This window comes from Mixophyes fleayi, chromosome 8 (assembly GCF_038048845.1).
Source record: "Mixophyes fleayi isolate aMixFle1 chromosome 8, aMixFle1.hap1, whole genome shotgun sequence".
NCBI classification, from domain to species: Eukaryota; Metazoa; Chordata; class Amphibia; order Anura; family Limnodynastidae; genus Mixophyes; species Mixophyes fleayi.
In genome coordinates, this window is record NC_134409.1 from 40,108,810 (window position 1) to 40,133,243 (window position 24,434).

At 38.3% G+C, this 24,434-nt stretch overlaps 1 protein-coding gene across 1 annotated transcript in view; it reads right to left on the reverse strand.

Moving 5' to 3' along the window:
* PKN2 (protein kinase N2) overlaps nt 1-23,702 on the reverse strand; it is an 81,906-nt gene extending 58,204 nt beyond the window's left edge. Inside the window, exon 1 of the mRNA XM_075182406.1 lies at nt 23,384-23,702. Coding sequence (XP_075038507.1) covers nt 23,384-23,428 — 45 coding nt within the window. The 5' untranslated portion in view covers nt 23,429-23,702. The remainder of the gene's footprint in view (nt 1-23,383) is intronic.
* Between the last annotated feature and the right edge of the window lie 732 nt (nt 23,703-24,434).

Consider the following 24,434-nt stretch of genomic DNA (forward strand, 5'->3'; position numbering starts at 1 on the left):
AGAGAAAGTTGAGAAGCATTAAACAGGGATTACCTTTGTTGAACAGGAAAGTGTGAGCTTATCAGTTGATAGCTCACACTCTACATGGCATAGCAACCCATATTTTGGGTACAAAGAACTTTTGCTCAAAATGTAGACACAGGATTTAAAGATAAGGTTTTATTTGGGATATGAGTAAAACATTCCAAAACACTCATACTGATGCGTGTTCTACAAGTTTCCTGTGCAGAAAAGTTGGTGTTGCTCATAGATTCAGTCTTTTTCTACTACAGTATAAAAAACAAAAGCAAGTGTCTGGTTGCTCACTGGTTGTGGTGTTGCCCATAACAGTTATCTGTAGAACAGTTTCCACAAATGTACCTACAGCAGTGGATCCCAAACTTTCATTTCAAGGCACCCCTAGGGTTTCCATTTTTTTTTTCAAGGCACCCCTAAGCCAAAATAATTACCAAGTAGTCCCCCGTCTTGCTTACCACTGGCCCTGGCCGAGGAACCCATGTGAGATCAACGAGGCACCCCAGGCGCACAGATTGGGAACCACTGCCTTACAGAATTTTAGCACCATTTAAGGAATAGGATGGGCACAATTTGGGACAGTGAACAGTTTTCCCTAGGGGCTTTTTCCCTTGGCATAGAATTTAATGTAAATCATATACACTAAAAGTAGGCTTGCAATGTCTTAAGTGCATCTGTCTCTATGTCATAGGTGGTAGGGAAAATAAAATTTGAAAAACCTAAAACCACAATGTAAAGAAAATTATAAACGCCAATCATCCGGAGCCTCCAGGGATTTTTCAAGCTTTGCTCACTGGTAATGTCTAAAAATAGTGTAGTATGACTGAATCAATCCTTTTAAAAGATTTACAACAAACCATAAAGTTATAGATACTCTCAAGAGGGATCAAGAGTCAGATGGAAGATAAACGCTGTATACTATGCAAAAGTACCTGCTTTTTATCAACTGCTGGTTAGACATTTCTACTCTTCCAGATATTTAAGGAAAATCCAAAAAACAAATGTCTACTGCTTAGAGAAACAGATAAAGCAGAATTCTCAGCATACACTGCAAGACTATTACCCTGGTCTTCTCGTGCAACATCAGGGACCAAGTTTAAATTAAAGAGCCACAGGTTGTCCGAAAATGCCTTAGGCTACAGGCCAAATGGCATTTCCGGATGAATTTTTTTAAAATACCATTAACACCACATCTGAAATGCACACATGTTCAATATGTTTTTCATATGCATTTTTACTTTAGTTTTAGAAAGTTTGTATTTTTTCAAATGTAATATGTGGCAAATGCAGATGTAATAAGACAACACAGCCAGTAAAGATGGTTCTGCTACATCTAGGAACAATGACTGGCAGATATGTTTACATGCATTTACCTAGCCTTAAAAAAGTACGCAAAATGCATAATACAAGTGTCAGTGGGTATGTACCGTTAGACAATCTATTCTATTATGTACTGTAATGGGTTGCAGTTACACTTTACAGAGTGAGGCAAGCTTGCATTTGGAATCCAGTCTATGTATATGTCAAGGAAACTGATGGCAATTTAAATGGAAAGCACTTTAAAACAGGTGAACGCTCTTCAAACAGAATTCGTAAACTCTTTTGAAGTAGTTCTTGACAAGAGGACTTCAGGAGAAAACTGCATCCCATCAAACTAGTGTGCCAGACCAAAAACAACCACACACAACTCTTTTACAAGGCATCAATGAGAAGTCAGATGGCAACATCACAAAAAAAATTAAACCCTTTATTAACTCCTTATTCTCCAAGTTTGCAACTGTCACCTAACAGCACAAATCATCTAATCTGAGTACACTGCAAATTAGACTTGCAAACTGACTTGCTGTCCTGATCGAATTACCTTAAGTACAGGGAGTAAATCAATTAAGCTACAATACAGTCATTTGCTAATGTAAGAAGGGTGATATTAACCACGAGAACATTACTTGAATATAAACATTGTAAAAGGAAAAGGGGGGGGGGAAAGTTTGGGGAATATTCAAATAGAACCTGCACGGTTTGTCAGCAGACAAAATTGTTCAGACTACTTTGGTTATAAAGAGATGAACAAGGAACTTTAATATTACAGAGAACATGTGTCCATTAAAGGGCATGACAAGCACTCTTACATTGGGCAGCTGTTCAAGAATGTTATAGCATAAGTTAAATACATATGGCATTCTAGTAGACTGTAATGCTCCAATACACGGGCAACTCTACATATAAAAACGGATCTAAAATTCTGCAATACCAAAAGCGACAAGGAGAAAGGGAGCTGGTCTGGCAAACACACAACATAGCTTAGCACTTACTAGATTCTTGGCTAACCCTGGCAAGTTATTTAAAGGATGTGTCTTCAGCTCCAGAATCTATTTGTGCTAATTACCAAGCTATTAAAGCTCTGCTTGATGGATCTGAAGTCTGGAGCACAGTACAAAATACTGACTTAACCACAGACTAAGAACAATGCAGAACTAGTTAATTGTTTTGGAAACAAAATATATTTTTCCATTTTAATCACAGCTAGTGTCCACATGCATATTGAAACTTTATGCAACAATGCTGAAAATTTTCACCATTGAGGACAGTTAAAATGTTTGAAAATGTGACCTGTGCATGGTTTTTTTTGTTTTTTTAAGATTCCTTATAATTGTATACTAGGTTACTATGTGTCCATATGTTGTAAGCTAATAATGCAGAGCTAGTAATGGTAATTTTGTTCCCAAGGCTGGCATTTGCTTTGAAAACAAAAAAAAAAATATCCGAATGCCAGTGAAAGCTCATGTAAAACAAGTTTGCTTTGAGGAGGTTTGGGACTAATTTAGGGGTCACTATATCTACCTCAATGCAATTAACATACATTAAATGCATTGAATGGAAAAGGCAATGTTCAGAAAACTGCAACACACCCAAACAAGAGTAATATTGTGAATGGGTATTGGTTTCCAAGTTCAGACCTGTGTTCGGGAATTTAACAAATATTATAAAAGCTAGTATAATAGAAGAAATTGATACCAGTGGTAGGAGTCCCAAGGCCGAGTACACACTACAGTGTTTTCAACCAAATATTGGGTCAAATGATAAACGACTATTCGCTTGAGTGTGAACACTTGCAATATTGGACCGATGAACGAGGATCGTTCCAAAGCACAGATCATCGTTTCATTTGATTGTTCAGCAGAACATAAAATCTCATTCAGCTGTGGAACGATGTCCTTCCAATCCTGCAGTGTGTATGCTCTCACGATCAGGATCTCCATAGAGTTTACAGAGTCATGATCTTTTCAGCCGATGGTTACGACAGTTGAAGAGCACAAATCTGAGGGTAAATCTTTGAAAACATGTATAAGTGTATACGTAGGAATTGACATGTTGATCGTGAATTTTTTTTCCTTCCTCAGTCGTTGGTACAATCGTTACAGATAAACACATTGTTCAAAAGATTCTGCAGTGGGTTCCAAGTCTAAGGATGACCGACGTGCAGCAACGCCGTGACAAAAATGTGTCAAATTGCATGATTGGTGTCAAATAAAGTAACATACAAAAGAGTCCCAGAGTCCACCACTGAAGAGACTCTACAGCAGTGGTTCCCAAACTGTGCCCCGCGGCTCCCTGGGGTGCATGGCAATGCCAAAGGAGGGCTACGGTCAGGGCCAATGGTAAGCAAGGTGGGGGAATTGGTAATTATTTTGGCTTAAGGGTGCTTGAAAAAATTATGGAGACCCCAATAGTGTCTCGAATAGAGAAAGTTTGGGTTCCACTGCACTACAGACTCCTCACATAAAGGCGCAAGGAAGGAAGTATTCAGAAGTGTAAATAAATAAAAAAGGTATACAATCTTCAGCTAAAACAATGCCAACTAGTAAACTACGGATTTTTTACAAACAGCAGATTATAATGTGGAAAATATAAAAATGCCTTAAACTACGGGAGATTAACCCCCCCCCCCCCCCTCAAAAAACACTGGTTCTTTCAGGGTAGGTAATTTGACCTTGCTTCAGGGGATCTTTGAGGCGCATCTGAATGCTGCACTGCAGTATAGTGTACTATGTACTGCAAACTGATTTAACAGGTGTCCCCATAGAACTTACATTGACTATTGTGAAAGCTGCAGGAAACCCTCAAGTTAATGCAATGACAAGCAAACATGTCACAGAGCACTTGTTTATGGATCCAAATGCTTTTTGGACACTCTGCTTCTGCGCACGTTTATTGGGCTTTGTTGACTTCCGTTGAAAACCTGATTTCAAGGGCCCTTACTTACTTCATTGTCCAAGTTGAGCAGTTATTTAAAAGTGAAACACATTATTACACCATGCACCACAGTCAGCTAATACCCCATTCATACTGCACCAAAAACCCGGGTCTTGGTGCAGTATGAATAGTCCAACCACAAAATCCCAGGTCTAAAATCCCGGGACTTAGACCCAGGATTTTGCGAGGGGTAATTCCCGTGTTGGACCCCGCTCACCTGCAGTATGAATGGTGCAACCCGTGTAATTCCCGGGTCTCACCATTCATACTGAAAAAAAAAATTTTGGGGAACAAGTAAAAAAAAAAGATTTTAATTACTAAAAGATACATAACAAATATTTACTTAACTTATTTTCAGCCAGCGGTGTCTCCGGTGCGTTGCCGGTTGTCAGGGGGACCTCTGGGTACTAAAATGACGTCATTTCTAATGGACTAGAAATTATGTCATTTTAGTACCCAGAGGTCCCCCTGACAGCCGGAGACACCGCTGGCTGAAAATAAGTTAAGTAAATATTTGTTTTGTATTTTTTAGTAATTAAAATCTTTTTTTTTCACTTTTTTTTCTAAAACCCGGGTCGGGCAGGTGCAGTATGAACCCGCCCGACCCGGGAATCTTCTGATCTATACTGCCCTGTGCCCCGGGTTAACAACCCGGGATATTGCTGGGGCGGCAGTATGAAAGTGGTATAAGACATTTCCTGCTCAAATACAAACACCTTTGTAATTAAATATCACATTTTTAGTTTCAATTTGTCAGTGACTTTCTTTTGTGAAACAAGCAGCAAATTGTGCACTATTATAATCAATTACAGGCTGCAGTTTCCAGCTTGTTTTTATTTGTGCTCTTTCACAATTTCAACCAACAGCCTCTGCTTGGCTCAGCAAAGTATAACTGGTTGAGAAGGGTGTAGTCTCTATATTTAGCTCACAGAGCACTACCCCCAGCTGCAGCCGGAGCAGGGAATACCCAGCCCTGCACAGGTCAGCCTGAATAAAGCCTCAAGTCAGTCTTTTGAAGTTAGCAAAGCAATATATTATTTTGACCCTTTGGGGGGGGGGGGGGGGGGGGGGGGCAGGGGTATAATACAAAATGCCTCTGCATAAGAACACTTAGTAATAACAAAAGTTGCACTTTTATGCAAGGTCTCTCTTAACACACCGTTGTGGTAATGTTTCCATTGAAAACATACAGTAAATATTTGAGATTTGGTGATTCCTACAGGAAGATGCAGTTTAGAGACAGAACACAGCCATAACAGTTCCTCTAGTGTGATAGCTATGACTTGCACATAACCCACTACCAGTTTACCCCATCATGTGTCTTAAAGAATCAGTCTGCAGTGCTAGAATATCTACAGCTCACCATAAGACTGCAATGAGTCACTCAGACATTTACATACAGATTCCTATTCTGCATTTATTGGTATAGCTTTACAAATGTGCAAATTCTGTCAAATACAAGTGTCAATATTTTACAAAGACTGAAATAGTGATATGCTGGTTGTTACCAGTAGCATCTAAAAATCAGTCTATAAATGTTAGCCCCTTGTCAATATAGAATTTTGAAATTATTTCTATCAAACCATATTAAAATACATGAAGAGGTGATCCTGAATGTGCCAGTTTTAAACAAGTGCTTTTATACATTTACAGCTTTATTAGGATTTGCAGGACACATACTCCGCAACTCAAGGAAGCTGGGGAAAGATTTTATTCTGAGTCTTGGCTAAATAAAAGTACAGCTTAACTTTTCCACAACAATAAGCGAGAACCAGTTTGGCTGGTTTTGAGTGACAGGCTCTGGAGAACATGAATACATCCAACTCTGCTCAACGAGGGCAAGCTACCGCTTTTGGTTTTAGAAGTTCTGTCCCTGGAAAGTATGACAATCTTTCTAGTTAGAGAATTACAGCAATATCCATTCCCAGCGATTTATAAAACAAAATAACACAAATCTATATATGCAAACTGAGCCAAGTGTGTTGCGCCAAGGGCAAGACCCTCTGTTTTCAAAAAACTCGCTCCCCTTTGCATGGCATGACACTTTATACAGACTCCTGAATTGATTTGCTGAAGATGAAACACAAATTAATAAAATTAATCTGCCAATAAAAATATTTTTATCATTTATGGGGAAGCAATTTTCCATTTACATCTGCTGGACATTATTCTATGTCTCATAACATTCACTGTGGGGCTACAAGTTGTGTAAACTGCAATTGTTTTAGTGTTTTTAGTTTATGTTAAATAGAAAACAAATATGCAGCAATGTATTCTATGCAAAGACTGGAGACAAAGTTTTGCTTTGCGATATTCAGACTAGGGAAGAGTTACCAATGAGTTACACAGGCATCATACCATCTATAGCGTCCCCATCCTCCCTGTAAAAAGGCCCCCGCTCACCAGGTATATTTTCCGCACAATTCATTCCAATATACGTCACCCTCTTTATAATGCCATCCTCACAATGCCAGTTTTGCAAGCTGGTAGTACAGAAAGCACGATGAATAAAATTCTCATTAGAACTCAGTTATCCCTCAATTAATAAGATGGTAATCTTCATCTTCCATGAAGGATTATGGAGGGAACCTACAGTCCATAATATACATAAGATGTAATACACAAAGCCAGAGATTCCTCAGCCACATGCCTGATTAGCAGAGTCAAAGCAGTTGTCATTTAAGAACTGTACATTTGTAGACCACCAACGCAGGAGGACATATGTAATATTAAAGGTATTGCTCTTCTTATAGGTTCTCGTTGCTTCTAATAAATGTTTGTTTATTGTCTATATTAGTCCAGAGAGACATGTAAAATGACAGCATGTGAACTGTACTGAAGTCAGTAGGGCCAGTTCTAAGCTTCACCGTTCGATGAGAGGCATGAGAGAATGGTCCATCTTCAAGTGTAGCTACACAAGAGGATGTACACTACTTATTCTTTATTAAAACTTACACATGGTTAAAATACATTTACTCACAACAGAAATAGATTGTTAACTGTTGTGAAAGCCCATGGAAAAAACTCACAAAAACAGTTAGGCCAGGGAACAAAACAAAACTTGCATACACCAACATGCAAATGGATGATGCACTTGCTTCATTATACAAATAGTCTTTGGTGATAGAGGTCTCAGAGTAGGTTGTACATTACAGATGCATAAATCCAACAAGCTTTAATTAGGATTTTTTTCTCCTCCCCTTGGTTTCAATGTGATATTATCCACCAAGTAATTTCTATAATGAAGTCGTCCAGACTTCTACATGTGTTCATTCTGCAACACCACCATTCGCAAACATTACCCGCTGATAAAGCACACACACTTGAATAATGAAAGTGTTCAGTTGTCATTACACTTTTAACCATCCTGCATGCAAAAAAAGAAAAAAGAAAAGAAAAAGAAAAAAACCCACGATGTGAAATATGGAAACCGCTTCGACATAACCCCTGTTTCACCCCAGCTGCTCAGCCACAACAAAACTGCTACTTCTGTTTGAGGTTAGTCAGAAGCTCAGATTTTATGAACCTACAAGTAAGACAATGCCAGTGATGAAAACCAATATAAAAGGTCTGAGCTTTTGTGTTACAACTATGAGGTGGGTCATAAATTCACACTCCTTCAGGGACAATCCATCAAATACAAATGTAAAAATATGATTGCCAAAGTATTAAAAATGTTTATATACCTTAAAAAAACACACACACACATTAAATTTAAAAGTCACAACTAGAAGCAACGCTCACCCATGAGGCACAATTTAGCACAGTAGATTATAGTAATACAAAAGTAGTATAGCCACATTTTCCCGAAGTATGGTCTATGCACGCGTTCAACTTAAATTTTTAAAAAAACAAAAAAAAACAAACACCATATATGTATATTATAGTTGTAACTAAAACATTAAGCTAGCATTTCAAAATCTCCTTAAGGCTCTATGTTTAAAGATGGAAGGGGGGGAGGGGGGGGGGGGAAGAAAAGTAAATCATAAGACAACAAAAAAACATCCAAACACACTTGTGAGGCCTTGAGATGCAAATATCAAGTTTAGCAATTCTGTAAATTTAGATAATGCAGCACCTACAGGACAGAAGAAACTGAAAGCCAAGTTCTTGTATCCAGCAGGTGCATTGTGCTCCGTTCTGAGAGCAGAAATAAAACGTCAGTGGCAGAGAGCCAAACACCACCTTCCCAGCCAGCTTCACATTACAGCAGCCCAGCACACAACGCTGACACAAGGAAGTTTGTGTTTTACAGTTTCCCTTCATACTTTTCACAGAGTAAATTACAATAGTGCCCTGCAGTCACTACCGCTTGTCTCCTAAACCTTTAAATGTAACCGTACTAGTTTGCATCTGTGCACCATTTCTGCAGTCCTCATTTGTTACAGGTACGGTCATTTGTTTCCCATCAAAGTCAGAATACCAAGAACAGAAGATTTCAACAACCTATTTCAGTCCTTTCAGCAATATTTTAATGGCTAAAGTTGTAAGACAAGTCCTAACTATATAATATCCAGCCAAGGGTTCTCTAGTATTAGCTGCTTTATAATCTTTATACCATCAGTCTAGCTCTTTCCAACTACCCTCCTCTAATATATGTGCTCACAGGGAAAAGATACTAGTCACTTTCTATTACAGCAGTATTACTATAGGACCGGTACAAAGCTCATCCCTACATTTTATTTATGGGTGAATGGCTGTAAACCCTTTAAAATATTATCCCTATATTCCCCCCCCCCCCCCCCACTCCCAATTACAAATGATCAATGGCTTGCCAAGGAATACATCAAAAATGTCAAGTATGGAATCAGGATTGTTGGTTTTACCACCTGACTGGGCCTAGCAATGACATATGGCTGCCATGACTATTTATACAAAAATATTAAGTGTTTAAAGTTGCTTAATCAATTGATTGCACTCTAATTTGCATTACAAAAAAACAAACAGTTCAACCAATGCAATGGAAAAAATGCATTAATAAGCAGTGTTGCTGTTTAGATTATAAGTGGAAAATTCTGAACACCGCAAAAAGAATTTAAAAATAATCCTAAAAATCTTATCAATGCAGTTACTTATGTTGTTGTATTTACATTATGTATTAAACACTCACTCACAGCCTGACTTAACAGTCTATGAAATGTTTGTTTTCCGGCAATGACAAATACACTGCTATTAAATGTGTCTCAACTCTTATAATTGTCCTTGAAGAAATACCCAAGAATTACAAAGGCAACACAGACAAGGCCCCAGAGTATAAATCTAAAGTGGTCTTGTCCAGAAGGAGAACATTCATGCTGACCATGAATGGCTAAGAGCTAAATATTGACAAGACCGTCTCCTTCCTCTGAGACAATCACAGATGTGATTTCACTAGACCAATCCCTTATGGCCATATGGGAATTTCAGGCCAGTTAAACCACGAAAATTCTTGTCCTGTCAGCAAGTTGTATTCTTCCTCCCTAGCAGTCCATTAACTCCTACCCACATACACTGATATCTGCATTACTTGCAAAGAATGATGTGATTAGGAGGATTAGATGATTGCATGAAAGTCTACATCTATTGTAAACACAAAACTAATTTGTAAAAATCGATGATGGCACAGAAATACAGTGATTTGTTATCTAGCACCGACTCCTCCAGAAGGACCAAGTTCCCACACAGTGTTTTGGGAGTAGCTTAGCAATTAAAGGGTTACATGAATCACACTTGCAAACATATCCAAATGTTGTAATCCAGGTCAACATCTGATTCATTTCATTTAAGGAGCTCTAGAAAGACCTAAAATTCCATCATCACATGAGATAATCCAGAAGCAACCGCTCCAAAGAGAATTAGAAGACAGAATTAAGCACACAATACAGACGTTATATACATTAGAAGCTCCTCTATAAACCTAATTGCTTGAGCATGAGAGGAAGAGAGGAAAATAGAGCGTAATATTGGTCATAACTAGTGTTATTGGCTGCACAAGCTCTATAATTAGTATTGTGTTGTCAGGTAGTTATGGACTGCTCACTACATCCACTATAGGGGTAGCGATTTGTGTTGCCATTATGTGTATTCACCACTGCAAAGCCTTAGAACTTATACCCACTGCCATTAAATATATGCTTTTCACTAATCTTTTTAATACTGGTAAAACACAAATCGCATTTAATGTCCCCATTCGGACCACCTCCTGCGCTGTGGTTGTCTGTCTTGGGATTTTGGATCACATCTTGTTCTAGCCACATGTGCTTACCTCGCGTAAACGCATTGTGAAAGCCTACGGGGAGCTCCAAACCCTAGTAACAAATGTAACGCTTTTACCCTTCTTTAACGCCAACATAACACTATTCAGTATCTGGCATTAAAGGGACCAATAAAACAAATTAATAGCCTATACAAAGATACAAGTAACCTCACAAATAATTATATGCAGAAACTGAAAGCAGCTTTATACAAAATAGAACACACATAGTAACAGACATCACTCCATCAAGTTCAACCTATTTTGGATCTCCCGCGATCCCTCACATATTTGAAACTGATTAAGATGAAGTAACCGTGTGTGTATATCCACCATCAACTACACCCCCCAAGTCTTTGGATTCCTTGTTATGCACTGCCAATGTAACAATCAATTTTCAGTGCTACAAACTATACAGATGGCCACAATATTTTGGAGATCTGTATCTTTACAGCTGCATAATCAATATACACCATAAAAAAAACGGAGGATCCCATAAATGTTGTGTTCTGTCTTCCTATTGGCGTTAAAATAAAGTAGCTTGAATGAGCACACAGAACTTCAACTGCAGCAGTCTGTATGGTGTGTAGCCCCAAATCATTTATTAATCGTGTAGAAAATAAAGGCAAGCACATTGTAAACCATCGTACAGCCTCATACGCTCAATGACTGGTAACCACAGAAAGTGCTACAAAAACCACAACGGTTTACCAAGAATAGGATGCTTATGAAAGCTTTCTACTGGTATTAGTAGTCATATAGAACAGAGAAAACACCCAGTTGTACAGGATCTTTAAGATGTTAGAGATTGATTAAATTAAAAAAGCAGATGCACCATAAACGAACACAAAGGCACAAATCATTCTATGCATTTTTCCTCTGCATATTTACTTTGGACTCTGCTTACATGAAAACATACATAAGAGCCAGACACCCACATAACAGTACATGCAATAGGCCAACAAAGATGGACAGTTACAAAACAAATTTGCTTGGTTTTACCAATACATTTCAAAGCCACTCTGACATGCGACTACACTATTAGAAGTATGCTGCAACGGTACACATATGAAAGGCATGAACTATTCTTTTCATCAACAAAATAAACAAATTTAGTTATTTATCCAAAATGACCCATTACAAATTGTTTGCTGCACATACATATACACTGTGTGCTTGTAAAAGGAAGGACTGAATAAAAAATAAAGCAGGCTCGACAGCATTCATTAAATTAAAAAAAAACCTGAAGTCTCCATTGCAAATATAGGTTCAAGCCATCCATTATTTGCGCTGCTGATTTAAAACAACATGTGCAACCTAATATGGATACAGTCCCTTTTCTGATCATCCTATTAGCAAAGAGTGGATTAGCGAAAAAGGCGATTGCCTTGAATAAAACAGACGTCTGCTTTTTATTACTAATTTATAAGTAGTTTCATTTAGTAATATTTTTTTTCTGGCTAGTTATTTAGTGCTGGGGGATCCTGGGGTAGGCATGTTATTTTATTTATATGTGTATGCATATATATCCATGGTTTTGAAGCCAAGCATCAGCACCAAGAATTCCAATGAATAGTTTATGAAGGCTGTAAAAGCAATCAGGTCTCATTAATAAAAAAAACAAAACAAAAAAAAAAACTACAGGACATCATTTACATGGCCTGAGAGCTGACAATTATTTTCCATAGTGAAACGCATTCATTTTACTTTCAGACAAATCATTTTGCAACCATTGGCTTCTGATGATATGCAAAGATCCTTTGGAAGCAGGGAATATTCATCCATGCTTTCGATAAATCTGGAGGAACTCTGGGAGAATTTACAACTGTTGCAGAGTTGAGCATGAGTAGAGTCTGCCAAAAAGCTCCGATTAGCTCATACTTCTATTTTCCTCTTTTTTCAAGTCATCTGTAAAGTACAGTCTTTTGCTGCAGTGACTAACATAGCAGGAATTTTCTAAGATTTCATCATGCCTTAAGCATTGGTGGACAAGAAACTGATACAGAGAACAAGGGTTGCAAGTTCCTTTAAAGTATAATGCCATCAAATGCTCTATTAGTTACTCATTTCAAATGTGCCAGCTTTCTACTGAGCTTTTATCCTGCAGTACTTCAATATAATATGCCATCCTTACTAAATGTAAAGCGAGGTAAATGGTGAGCCAAGTGATATAGTAAGGAAACATTTCATAGTAAATAACGTCCCTTTATAAACATTGAGTAAGTCACAGGAAAGTGTGTCTTTTGTGGAAGTCTTCTGCCTTTTAAAATGGGTAGACTGTACTTGCTGCATAGATTTTCAATTCAGAAGGGTCTTTATTTATTCATTGGCCTATATTAAACCAAAAGTGATATACATAGAGGTATAGATATACACACAAATCTCTACATCTTAGGTAGAGTTTGAGCACACTCTAAGTAATTTGTATCACTTCCACTGGCCAACTTTCTATTCATGCTTTAGGAATTCTTTCCCACTCTGCCTTGTAGAGATCCAGCTTAGAAATATTTCTTCGTTCGTCTTGCATTGCTTGACATCCCCCCACAGATTTCCAATAATATCAAAATCTGGGGACTGTGAAGGTCATTCCAAAACCTTAATCTTTTGTTCCTGTAAGTACTTGGTTGCCTTTGAGGTTTGTTTTGGCTCATTGTCATGCTGAAATATCAAACATCTTTTCAACTTCAATTTTCTTCAGACTCTGGGACATTGGCTTCTAGGATCTGTTGATTAGTTCAATCCATTCTTCCTCCAAGCTAAACATTATTTCCTGTGCTACTGGCTGCCACACAATCCCAAAGGATAATAAATGCATTCCCCACCCATAACAGTTGGCAAACTCACCTTCACATGACTTACTACCTCTCTATCCTCCCCCAAATACTAGAACCAACATTTATTCTGACAGAATCTGGCTTAAATTAATATTAGTATAAAGCATCCATTACTCAGGTGGTGGTGTGATATTCCATAATAATGCTGCCTACATTAAATTGTTCATTCCAAGACAAGGGCTGAGCAAGTTGCAAATGCACACTATAAAATTGTAAGTTTCATATTTAAAATTGACAACTTCAACCAATACATTCATATTTGGGCAGAAATCAATATGTATGCAAGAACACTATTTATCTGGAGACATGTTCAAGGGTTCTAATGGTCCGTTTTCTCACTCCTAAGTGTAGCAATACACCGCCACTTTCTGTGCCCAGCATATGTTATCCCACTGTTTGTGCCCTGCCTGATTGTGGAGAAGGCGAACATTGTATTGTAGAACAGGTTATTGAAAACCACTTGGGGGGACAAGAGGGGGGGCAGGAGGGCATACTGGATAAGATATTATTCCTCCACATTTATTGAAAGGCGATGTATAGAAGACAGAACAAGGTAGATATCAGAGCCAAGGCAAAAATTAAAAACCAGGACAGCCTGAAAACAATTTTGCACAACATTCTCAATTGTCACTTTATTGCTGGATTATACCTCTGCTTGGAAAGGCTGACATTGTTTTAAATCTCCTTGCTCATTCCCAAAAGTAATTGGGGGGGATATTCGAATGTCAGGGTTTTATTTTTTTGGTCGCGTTAAGTCATTTTAATGCTGTTTATCATTTTCGAGCAGGTTAACTTTACCCACAATTCAATTATATTTTTAATGCTCAGGTTTGTTTGTTTTTTTAACTTCAATAGTATTTTTTTTTTTTTACAAATATAAGGGATACAGAAAAAAAAAAGGGGAGGGGGAAGGGAAGACCAGCTCAGGTTTTTTTTTTTGGGTTTTTTTTTCTAATCAAACAGTCCTCTCGCGCTCGAGTAGAAGGTCTATTGAAAGTATAGGGTGTGCGAGAGGCAGCCTCGTTAAAAGCTATTCTATTGGGTTTTTTTAACGCGGCGCGTTAAACAGTAAAATATGCTGTTTCATCTCGCACCTCTTTGGGGTGTGTTAAAAATAAAAAACCTCTTAAAAGTATTTGAAATCATGTAATAATGTGGGAAAAAAGTTCAACTTATGTTTATCACTAATGCCTAACTTGTGCAAGCTGATTTTCTTGTGAAAAAATGAAATAAAATATAAAAAAAAAAACCAATAAAATCACTAATAAATTATATTTATGTTTTTGGTACAAATATGAATGTAGTAATGTGTTTTGACATGGTATAGATGATTATATGGTAAAAAATAGTTCAATTAAAAAATATGCTGAAGAAAGTATTGTAATGTAGATATTATCAACTAGAATGGTTGTGTAATGCAATAAAATGTATGAAAATGTATGCAAATACTTTTTTCTGTGTTATACATGACCACGTTAAAACTCACCTTCACTCCCCTAAAAACTCGCAAACACAATGTTTAACGCGTGGGGGCAGCGTTCCCTCTCTTTCAATTTAATTGCACGAGGTTTCCCGCTGCGCTAACTCAAAACAGTCGCTTTTGCCGACAAAAACCTGCGTGAGATTTTTTTTTTTACACACTGTGGGGAAAAACAACAATAAAAACCTCGCTGACAATTGAATACCCCCCATTGAGAGAAACACCAAGATGACAAGACATGTTGTAGTAACTGGATGTACAAACTTGTAAAGCACAAACCATAGCAACTAGAATGCCAGGCCTGAGCACTCCATGTGTGGCCACAATAAGGGGGAGAATTTAAACAACAGCCAAGTGCTGCCAGAGCCACGTGTTGAGGCTCTGCGACAATATCCAGACCAAAATCTTTACCAATTTTGTGGTGCAAGCAATAAGCAGATTTCTGTATAACTGGAAGAGCACATCACACAAGACACCTGTGGCAGTATGCGGTTAACTGAAACCCCAAAGTGTATGGCACAAAAGACATCACATGACACAGCTGCTGTGTTGTGCTGGCTGTACACCCAATGTTCCAGTCATTCAACCCAGAATTACTGGAAGGCCACAGTGGCCAAGTGTCTGAGGGATTAGACAGAGGGAAGGGATTGGAGGGTTTCATGCAGCCCAGTGAGCTGAAGACCAAGAACACATGCAGATAGGGAAACTACCTTATATTTACAAACCACAGATTTTTGTTCTTTAATATTACTATCCCCTTAAATAAGTGATCCTGATGTTAACAATTAAAAGAAAAATAAGAAGAAATATATTAAACTTCGATTGAAGGATTACAGGATAGTCCCTACATGTTCCATATGACTCTCACTCCCACCATGTAGAAAGCAGACAACTAGTGTTACCATTCTCCTATATTCATGCAGGAACCCAATGTACAGGCTGTTGTCACCTTTAGCAGATATTGATTTAGCAATGTATGCAGCAAGTAAACAGATACGTTCCCCATACCTTCACCACATACACATCCAGAACAAAATCAGACGCAGTATTAAGGCAATAAATATGGACATCAAAAATTATAAGGGAAGAGCAGACTGTTGGCAGAATGCAAATCTAATGGTTGTTATATTTAACGAATATACAGCATCTCCAATTAGACTGTGGAACAGAACAGAACATTAACACTCCTGTCTTTTGAACCACTTGAGGAGAGGACCGAGAAACCTGCAAATCAGCAAACACAACCACTGCATGAGCTTGTAGTTCAGCGAGTCACATGCCACAGCTGAAATCACTGTTTGACAATGTGACCCTCCAAACAAAAGTGTCACAACATATGTAGGTTAATTAAAGCAAAAGCCTTAGCCCTTCATGTGCTAAGTACAAGCATATACACTGCAGGCTAAACGTACAGGGAGAACAAAAAAGAAAGTAGTGTCACAAATATATTGACATTTACAAAGACTTCCTTTAAAATAAAAAGTATGTAAAGCCATTCAATGATTATGCATTTTCAGAGAGTAGGTTTCCTTAAGCACTTGCACGAGTAGCTAAACAGCCATTATTAAGGAGCATATAATTACTGGACAAAACAAATCCCCCAAATAAAAAGTGTTCTTTAACATACAATGACAGAGCTGCAAGATTAATAGCCAATCGTATACACCAAAACCAGCATCAGCAAAGAGGTACGTTATAAAGCTTCATTGTCCCGTCTTGTGTAATGTTATCATTCAAGGTCAGACACAGGGTTACATCCTAAACACTAATAAGCCACATCTAAAAGCCTGCATTTTCCACAGCACTTCTTTTAGCCGCCGCTTCCCAGTGTGAAAAAAATATAGAAATATAAAATATGTCTGCAGCATTTTTCACTGCACTTTCCAACACAATTACAGACTTTTCAAAACAGCAGCTATATTTATACATCTTTAGAGACACATTGTGACCACAAAGGTTAGACCAGAATCGGAAGAGCCTAGACGCATGTTCACACTAGTGAATGGGCTCATGCAGAAGAAAACCACACACAGACTCATACTTTTGGAGTTCTCACTCCAAGAGAAATATTTATTTTTGGGCAGAATTGTACATTATATACCATCCAATTCAAAATGCTGTAGAGGATCTTTTCATACGGTCAACAAAGGAGTAAAACAAAAACAAAAAAGATAGCATGAATGAGTGCATGCCCAAATAATAGTCCAATCAGTTGCTTAGGAGACTCATGGCAAGGCTACATTGATTAAAATGGATTTATTGGAGAGTTCAAAAGGGTCATGTGTCATGTTTGTTGCAATCTTCATGATCACATATTCCTCGAAGATAAAAAAAACAAACTTCATGTGAAGTTTCAAGCAACAGTCACAGTGCAAGAACGACGGTAAGAAATACTAGACTAAAATTACACTTATTTGCAACTATATAGAATGCAACAACTTGAAACAAAATAGACATAAGGATTTTCAGAAAACTGTTGTGCAAAATACATGCCTCATTCTGCAGCAAAATTTTGCACATTTCGCCAATAGCGGCAGGAATTGAACTCATGACCCCAGTGCTGTGAGGCAGAAGTGCTAACCACTAAGCCACCATGCTGCCATCAATGAGTTTTCCTTGGTACAGAGTACCAAAAAAACAAAACCTTATTCTTGTGTACACACCCCAAAACAAAAAGAAAGGAAAAAAATGTAATAGAAGTGTACAAATAGCGGCAGCCTAATCCCTTCTGCAAAGCTGTATCAAGTTTACTTGAGGAATAACATTTACATTCCTTCAAGTTATTCAGTGACTTACAGCATTTTTAAAATTTTAGGTGCAAGATAAGAAATCCTTTAGGTTTATCAATATGCTTGAATCAAGGCTTGGGCAAGATTGAGGGTTAAAACGTGGTGTAGGTTCAGATTTAGGTTTTAGGCAAATGTTAGGACAATGCAGGGGCTAAATTTTAATATTAAAAGAGATAAGGACAATTTTTTTTGTCACTTAAAATGATTTTTATTTATATTTTGCTTGATAGAAAAAAAAATCCTTTATTGGGAAGAAAAAAAAAAAAAAAAAGGAGGTCTCATCACGATAGCAAACTAAAAACTGTAAACTTCAACACATTTTTACTACACAAATGCTGACAACAGCAGTCAAAGCACCATTACTTTGCAGGATTCACTTTCACACCACGGAATCTGAAGTAGAAATAACAATTTTGAAAATCTGTAGGTCAATTCCAGTAATAGTAGGGGGAACAGGGAAAAGCTACTGCTAACCTTTACACCCGTGCCTACATTGAATGTGGATTCACTTTGCATCTAAAGAGCAGTGACGGAAACAGGCCAATGAATTATACTACTACACAAATGTATTCACCAAACAGCTGTTACAGTTCATTAGGTCTTGGTGTGAATATGATTGCAAGATATGTAATATGAAGCTGCAATCATTTTCTAAATAAACATACTAGACAAACTGTGAAGTGCTGCACCATAGAATGGGGGAGGAGAGAGTCAAATCTTATTCCTCAACATATGCTGCTGGTCACCAGATTTTAAGAAAAGAAGGAGCAGTTCCCAGTATGTCAGGACTTTCGATGACTTCTCTATTTTCAATGTGCTAAGCACATAATCAGCAAAGTGACCACAGACAAAATGTATCACATGCACAGTGCACTTCAGCACAGATATCTGCAAAGAGTGCTAGTACCAATGGGGCCGATTCAATTACTGCAATGTTCGGTAGTAGCCTCTAGTTTTAGGTTTCCATTACCATAATTTGCGAAACTGAGGAGGATATATACAGCAGCAGGAAAATCCTACACTTCCTAGAGAAATGATCAACAAATTTTGAATGAGGAAACTTATAACTCCTTTATAAAGTCAAGCACCCTAGGAGTGGTGCGCCCACATACCGTAATAATTGAACATATAACACAGAAAACATGGGCATGTATCAGGGGCACTCATGATAGCCCCTGATACATGCCCTTGTTTTCTGTATTACCATAATTTGGCAGAAACATAAGACCCGAGACTACTCCAGAAAATTACGGCTAGTTGAATCACCCCAGAAGTACTGTCTTCCCATCATGTTCATGCTATACAACATTTACAAGGAGCCCCGGTGGACTAACACTTATCCCATTGTAGCAGCGTGTCCATTTTGCATTAGAGTTCACGCTTAACTGACAGAGGAATGCCAATATCTGCACCTGTTATACCAGTAGGAAGGCGCAGGGAGCACGACCACTGCACCACTTCTGATAACATCCTGCAATGTATGACAGTCGCACGCAAAATACAATGTGTGACACCATCCTGAGGGTGTATCTAAATAATCAGGTTTATATGTAATGCTTTTAAGGAGTGATCAACACAACCAGAATACCTTGATCGGCAATCACCTGCCAAATGGGCAGAGTCCAAGCAACAGACACCAAAATTCTATATCCCTGGTGCTTTGATGCACAGACATGATAAACAGTATATCCATCATTGCAGCAAACCAGGTAAATACTCCAATATTAATGGGCAAGAAGAAAACATGGAGACAAATGGCCTTCAAACAGAAACGAAGTAGTGCCTGTCTTTTCCCTCCGTACTGTAAAAAAATCAAACGAAAAGGAGAAGCATTTTGAACAACTGCCATTGCTGCAAACACAGGTGACAAATTAAAAATTTCCTTTAAAACCAAACAAAATTAAGATATTAAATGCTTTTCACTGAATGGTAGGGATGGATAAGCTCAAGAATCCAAAGAGCCCAGGTTCCTGTTGATCAATCCAGTTCCTGAAGTTTAAAGCTGCTCTACCATATACTAAGTCAACCAAGCTTCTCCCTACCCTAGCTGAAGCCGTGTAGATGTTTTTCCTTGGGCTCTGCCAGTTGTTCTAACAACAGCCCAGTGAGCAGGAGGGCCAATCACAAGCCACAATCAAGAGATCTCTTGACTGAGATTTGTGAATTGTGCTCACACCTAACCTTCACCAACATGTTGAAAGTGGAGAGTGGAATTAATTTACCAGTTCTGTATTGCTGCTAGGGTGGGGAGAAGATTATGTAGATTGATAGCGTGTGTGGCAGTATGGCTTTAGGAACTATTTCTGTATAAAATTACCAATTTAACAGCACAAAGAAAATGTTACATAACAATAGTGCTACCAATATTTCATTCTAATAGGCAAATTAGCTCTAGGAGAAACCACAACATTAGAGACATCAACATGACCCATTTCATCTGTAAAATATTGGTCCGTTTCCAAACTTGGCACAAAACTTTCTTGTTGAATTAATCTGAGTTCAGTTTTTGCATAGAACAAGTGTTTGCATTAAATAATTTAACAAGAAAGGCAGTACCAAGTTCCTGAGAAGACAAATATCTGATGAAATTGGTCACAGACATATCTGCATTAAATTGAAAATAACTTGCACGTCGGGAAAAATAAACTGACTTTTGGTTGGGTGGGCTCCACGTACAACTTAAACTCAAGGATTTGTTACATTAGTGTACTTTTAAAATGAAATGATTACGGTATATTTAACAGTACCGCATACAACTCTACATATAGCAAAAGTCCCAAAGACATTCATCATGGTCAAACAGAGGCACCAGCAAAAACAAACAAAACAAATAAATGCTTCTATTACATACGTTAAAATTAATTTAATTTCCGACTAAGCATTTTACTTCCAACTGAATCATCCCTACTGAAAGGATAATTAAAAGACAAATATGTTTTCATGGTGACCTTGCATTCACCTCTACAATTTGGTTTAAAAAATAAATACATATTTGAGAGCTACAAATTAAATGGGATTCATGTGACACAAACTGAAGCGCTAGCATAGTGTAAGAAAACACTCTATAACAAAGACATAAAAAAAAATGTCTCAAAATGTGGATAGAAAAGTTTAAACATGTCATTAAAATTCTACATAAAAAAGAAGGGGGGTTAAAAACAAAATCAAAACTGCAATTTGGAGCTGAACATTAAAATAGATAAACACACAAAACTAAAGAACAAAGCTGTTAATAACATTTTAATACATTGGGGCATACATGAGGGTTTCCAGCAAGTTGGACAATATGGTCCCTTCCCCATGAAAGATATTTAGCTGCAGAATTAAACAATACATGCAAATGAATACAACATTTTAAAAAAAGCAACAACAAAGACACCACACACAAAAGGAAGATTACAAGGGAGAGAATAATAATATTATTATATACACACACACACCATGGATATCCAATCCGAGCAAGATTGACAAGCAGACACCAAGGAAATCATAAATTACATCCACCATAAACAGGAAATGCTGTTTACTAGGAAGGGGTAAAGGGAATGTAAATATTCTGGAAGTGTACTTAAAATGTAGATGCTACAACAAATACATATTCCATTCACAATTCAGACTCCAATTATATCACAAGCATACTTTCCAGGGGAAATTTACATCATAGTTGCCAAAACTACATTTTACCTGTCAAGATATTAAATGTGGGAATGTGTATTTAGAACACAAAATGAGCGCTGCAGAATTAGTGGCGCTATATAAATAAATGGTAATCATAATAATGTGGGAATGTGTATTTAGAACACAAAGTTTTAAAGAGCTGGACATTTTCCACCCTGTTTTAATGATCTTTACAGTCACTTCTGTACCCAGTCATACAGTAAGTTAAAAAGTACTTAAGACATAACTGATAGCACAATAAAAAAGGAATAGTTGGAGAAAAGAAAAAGGTGGTAAATAAATATACATGTCTGAAGCAAATAGGACACTATACTGTTATCTATATGCATTGCAACTAGAAAATGCAATATTAACAACACTGAAATGTCAGTTGTCACCTGGATGAAAGACAGGGTTATGAAATCCAAATATCCCTGCCTCAATGCAGGCCTTTTCCACCAAATCAGTATTTACTGATACATTAAAAGCAATGGGATGTTTAGTAGAAAAACGGCAATGCTTGAAAGAAATGCCATCTAAATATTTATACAAAAGACTGACATCTATTTCAGAGCTACATAATTGTGAACCAAATAGGATTTATACAGATATACAGAACTCCCTCTTTATAATACCAGCTTAAAACACAGGGTGGAGTTATTAAGAATGTGACAGTGTAATTATAAAAGTGCATTCATATGTATTAAAGATACTATAGTAGGTGTAAGGGTTGCATTATGAGGGAGCTCTGCAAATATCCACATATATAGCTCTGCTACATTAGAGTCTGTGAAGACTGTCATGCAAAAAAGGGGACACAGACGTACCTTGGAGGGCCACATATAATCCACTAGTGTAACCAGCCATACCCTAGGAAATCTGTCTGCAAAGCTGAGTATTAGTGACAGTCACTCTGAACTCATAAGTAATACAGAGATGTCTTTGTGTCATGGATATTCAAGGCTACAATAGACAGCTTCTCAGTTGTCTGAAGAAAGGACATATATGGTATGAACCAGCTCATGGTCAGCATCATCTGAGCTAAACTGTTATGTTGGTTCATGGAATATTAGCATCAAAATATAGATGTTGGCTACAATTTCATAGCACCAGAAATAAAACCCCACAATATACACAGTGGTGCAGCAGTAAAATAATCCAGGGGGTGGGGGGGATTATTTAATTTTAAAAGCTACAGAATGGTTTTATACTTGCATTGTGTGGTGTAAAATGGTATCTAAAGTACAATATATGTACATACAACTGTGTTTTGCCATTTTTGGGGGGGGTTTTTTATACAGGTGTCATGCTGCACAGCACAGCCAGCTTTACTATCATCCTTTAATTGCATTTGGTCTCATGATTGGCTTCCTTTCCAAAAGAGATTATCATTTCCCAAAAAGGCAGATATGGCAACACAAAGAAGCATTCTTTGGGGGAGACCGATTAGGGGTACATTAGGTTGACTGGCTACTTGTACATCTTAAAAACCCACACCTACTGAGATATCAGGTGCAAAAACAAACAACGTTACCAAGAAAACAGCAAATACAGAGGAGCAACTTCCAGTGACATTTCCCATACAAAGACTTCTTATTAATAATGTTCATTTGATTCCCTAAATAGAGAAATAGGTGTGATTTTCATTTTTACACTTTAGAGACAACACATACCAATTACCGACTCCACATGACAAGGCTTCCATTAAGTATATAGTACAGCTCACTGGTCTATCTAGGAAAATACAGACTATAAATGGGACAGAAGATATAGCATACATTATTATTTATAGGGCTACAGATGATCACTAATGAAATTAGAAATCAATGAAGAAATGACATAAAAGAAACCCATGGTCAATCTAACACTGAGTGCAACATTTATAGCACTAGAATATCAACTTTTTCCCTTGAGTGGTGCTAGATTTCCAGGCCCGTGTCTGTCATTCATTTATAGACAGCGATGTACCCGAGCACACACCCACAGTAACAGCCTGAGCACTGAGAGTTCACAAGTTGAACGTAACTCCTTCCCCAGCACGGGCACAGGGACTAGGAGTCTCCCAGAGTCCAACCAGCAACAGGTCCCCCGTACGGATCCCGCCCCGGCCCCGTCTCCTCACCTGGTAGTCGGTCAGGATGATCTCCCTATCCGTGTTGGACGCCATTGCGGTTCCGGCTGCTCTTGTCCGAGCACCTGGGGGAGTGGAGGGAGGCTCCGAGCGCACAGGGGGAGGGAAACAGGTCGCCCTTCTCCCCCCTCTCTGTCTCTGCCCTGGGGACCCCTCCTCACATGAACGGCGCTGGGAACCCGAGAGAGGAAGCGGGGTTACAGGAAGCTCACACACAGGGAATGCAGCGCCGCCTCCTCCTCCTCCGCTCTCACCCTGCCCCAGGCAGCAGCCCTCAGACCCCTCTCTCTATCGCCGCCCGTACGCCGCGCCTGTCGCACCGTTTGCGTGTCACGCTGTCGCGCCGGACGACGCTTTGCGGCCATCACGTGATCCCCCCGGCCAGGGGTAGTAACACAACGACCCAAAGAGGGGATGCCAAGTGCCGCCTTCCCCGCAGCTCCCCCTGCCGACGCCCCCATTACCATGCCTGCCTAGCAGCTGTACTGAGACTGCTCTGGTCTCTCTGTAACTTCAGCAGTGTCCTGGAAATACATCACCATAACTCATTAAAACCTATACAGTGTTGTGTATTGTAATTCCCCTCAGCCAAAGCACTAATGACAGCCTCATATGCTGTGTCATCCATTGATTGTGTATTGGGTTAGATTCCAATTTAAGGTTTTGAATATTTTCCTCATGTCAATAAATAGTTTTCATTTTTCAAACAAACTTAAGGAGCCGATTCAATTGGTTGTGTAGTAACCTGGTGTCCTGTGTTTGTGCGCGCTGAATCGGCAATTTCAACAATGAAAATGTAGCTTTTTTTTTTTTTTTTTACAGAGGTGCAAGCAAAAAGTGAGCAAAGAACATTACAAAAACATCACACAGAAACAACTTATAATACTACAACAGCATCTCACGGCTAATTGAATCAGCCACTGAGTGGCTGAGGCTTTTATTGACAATAGCAACTTTTTAGATTGGAAGGTCAGTCCCCCTTATGAACTCAAATCTTCCTGTCCTTCCTTTTTTAAGATCGTCCTGATTTTGCATGAACACC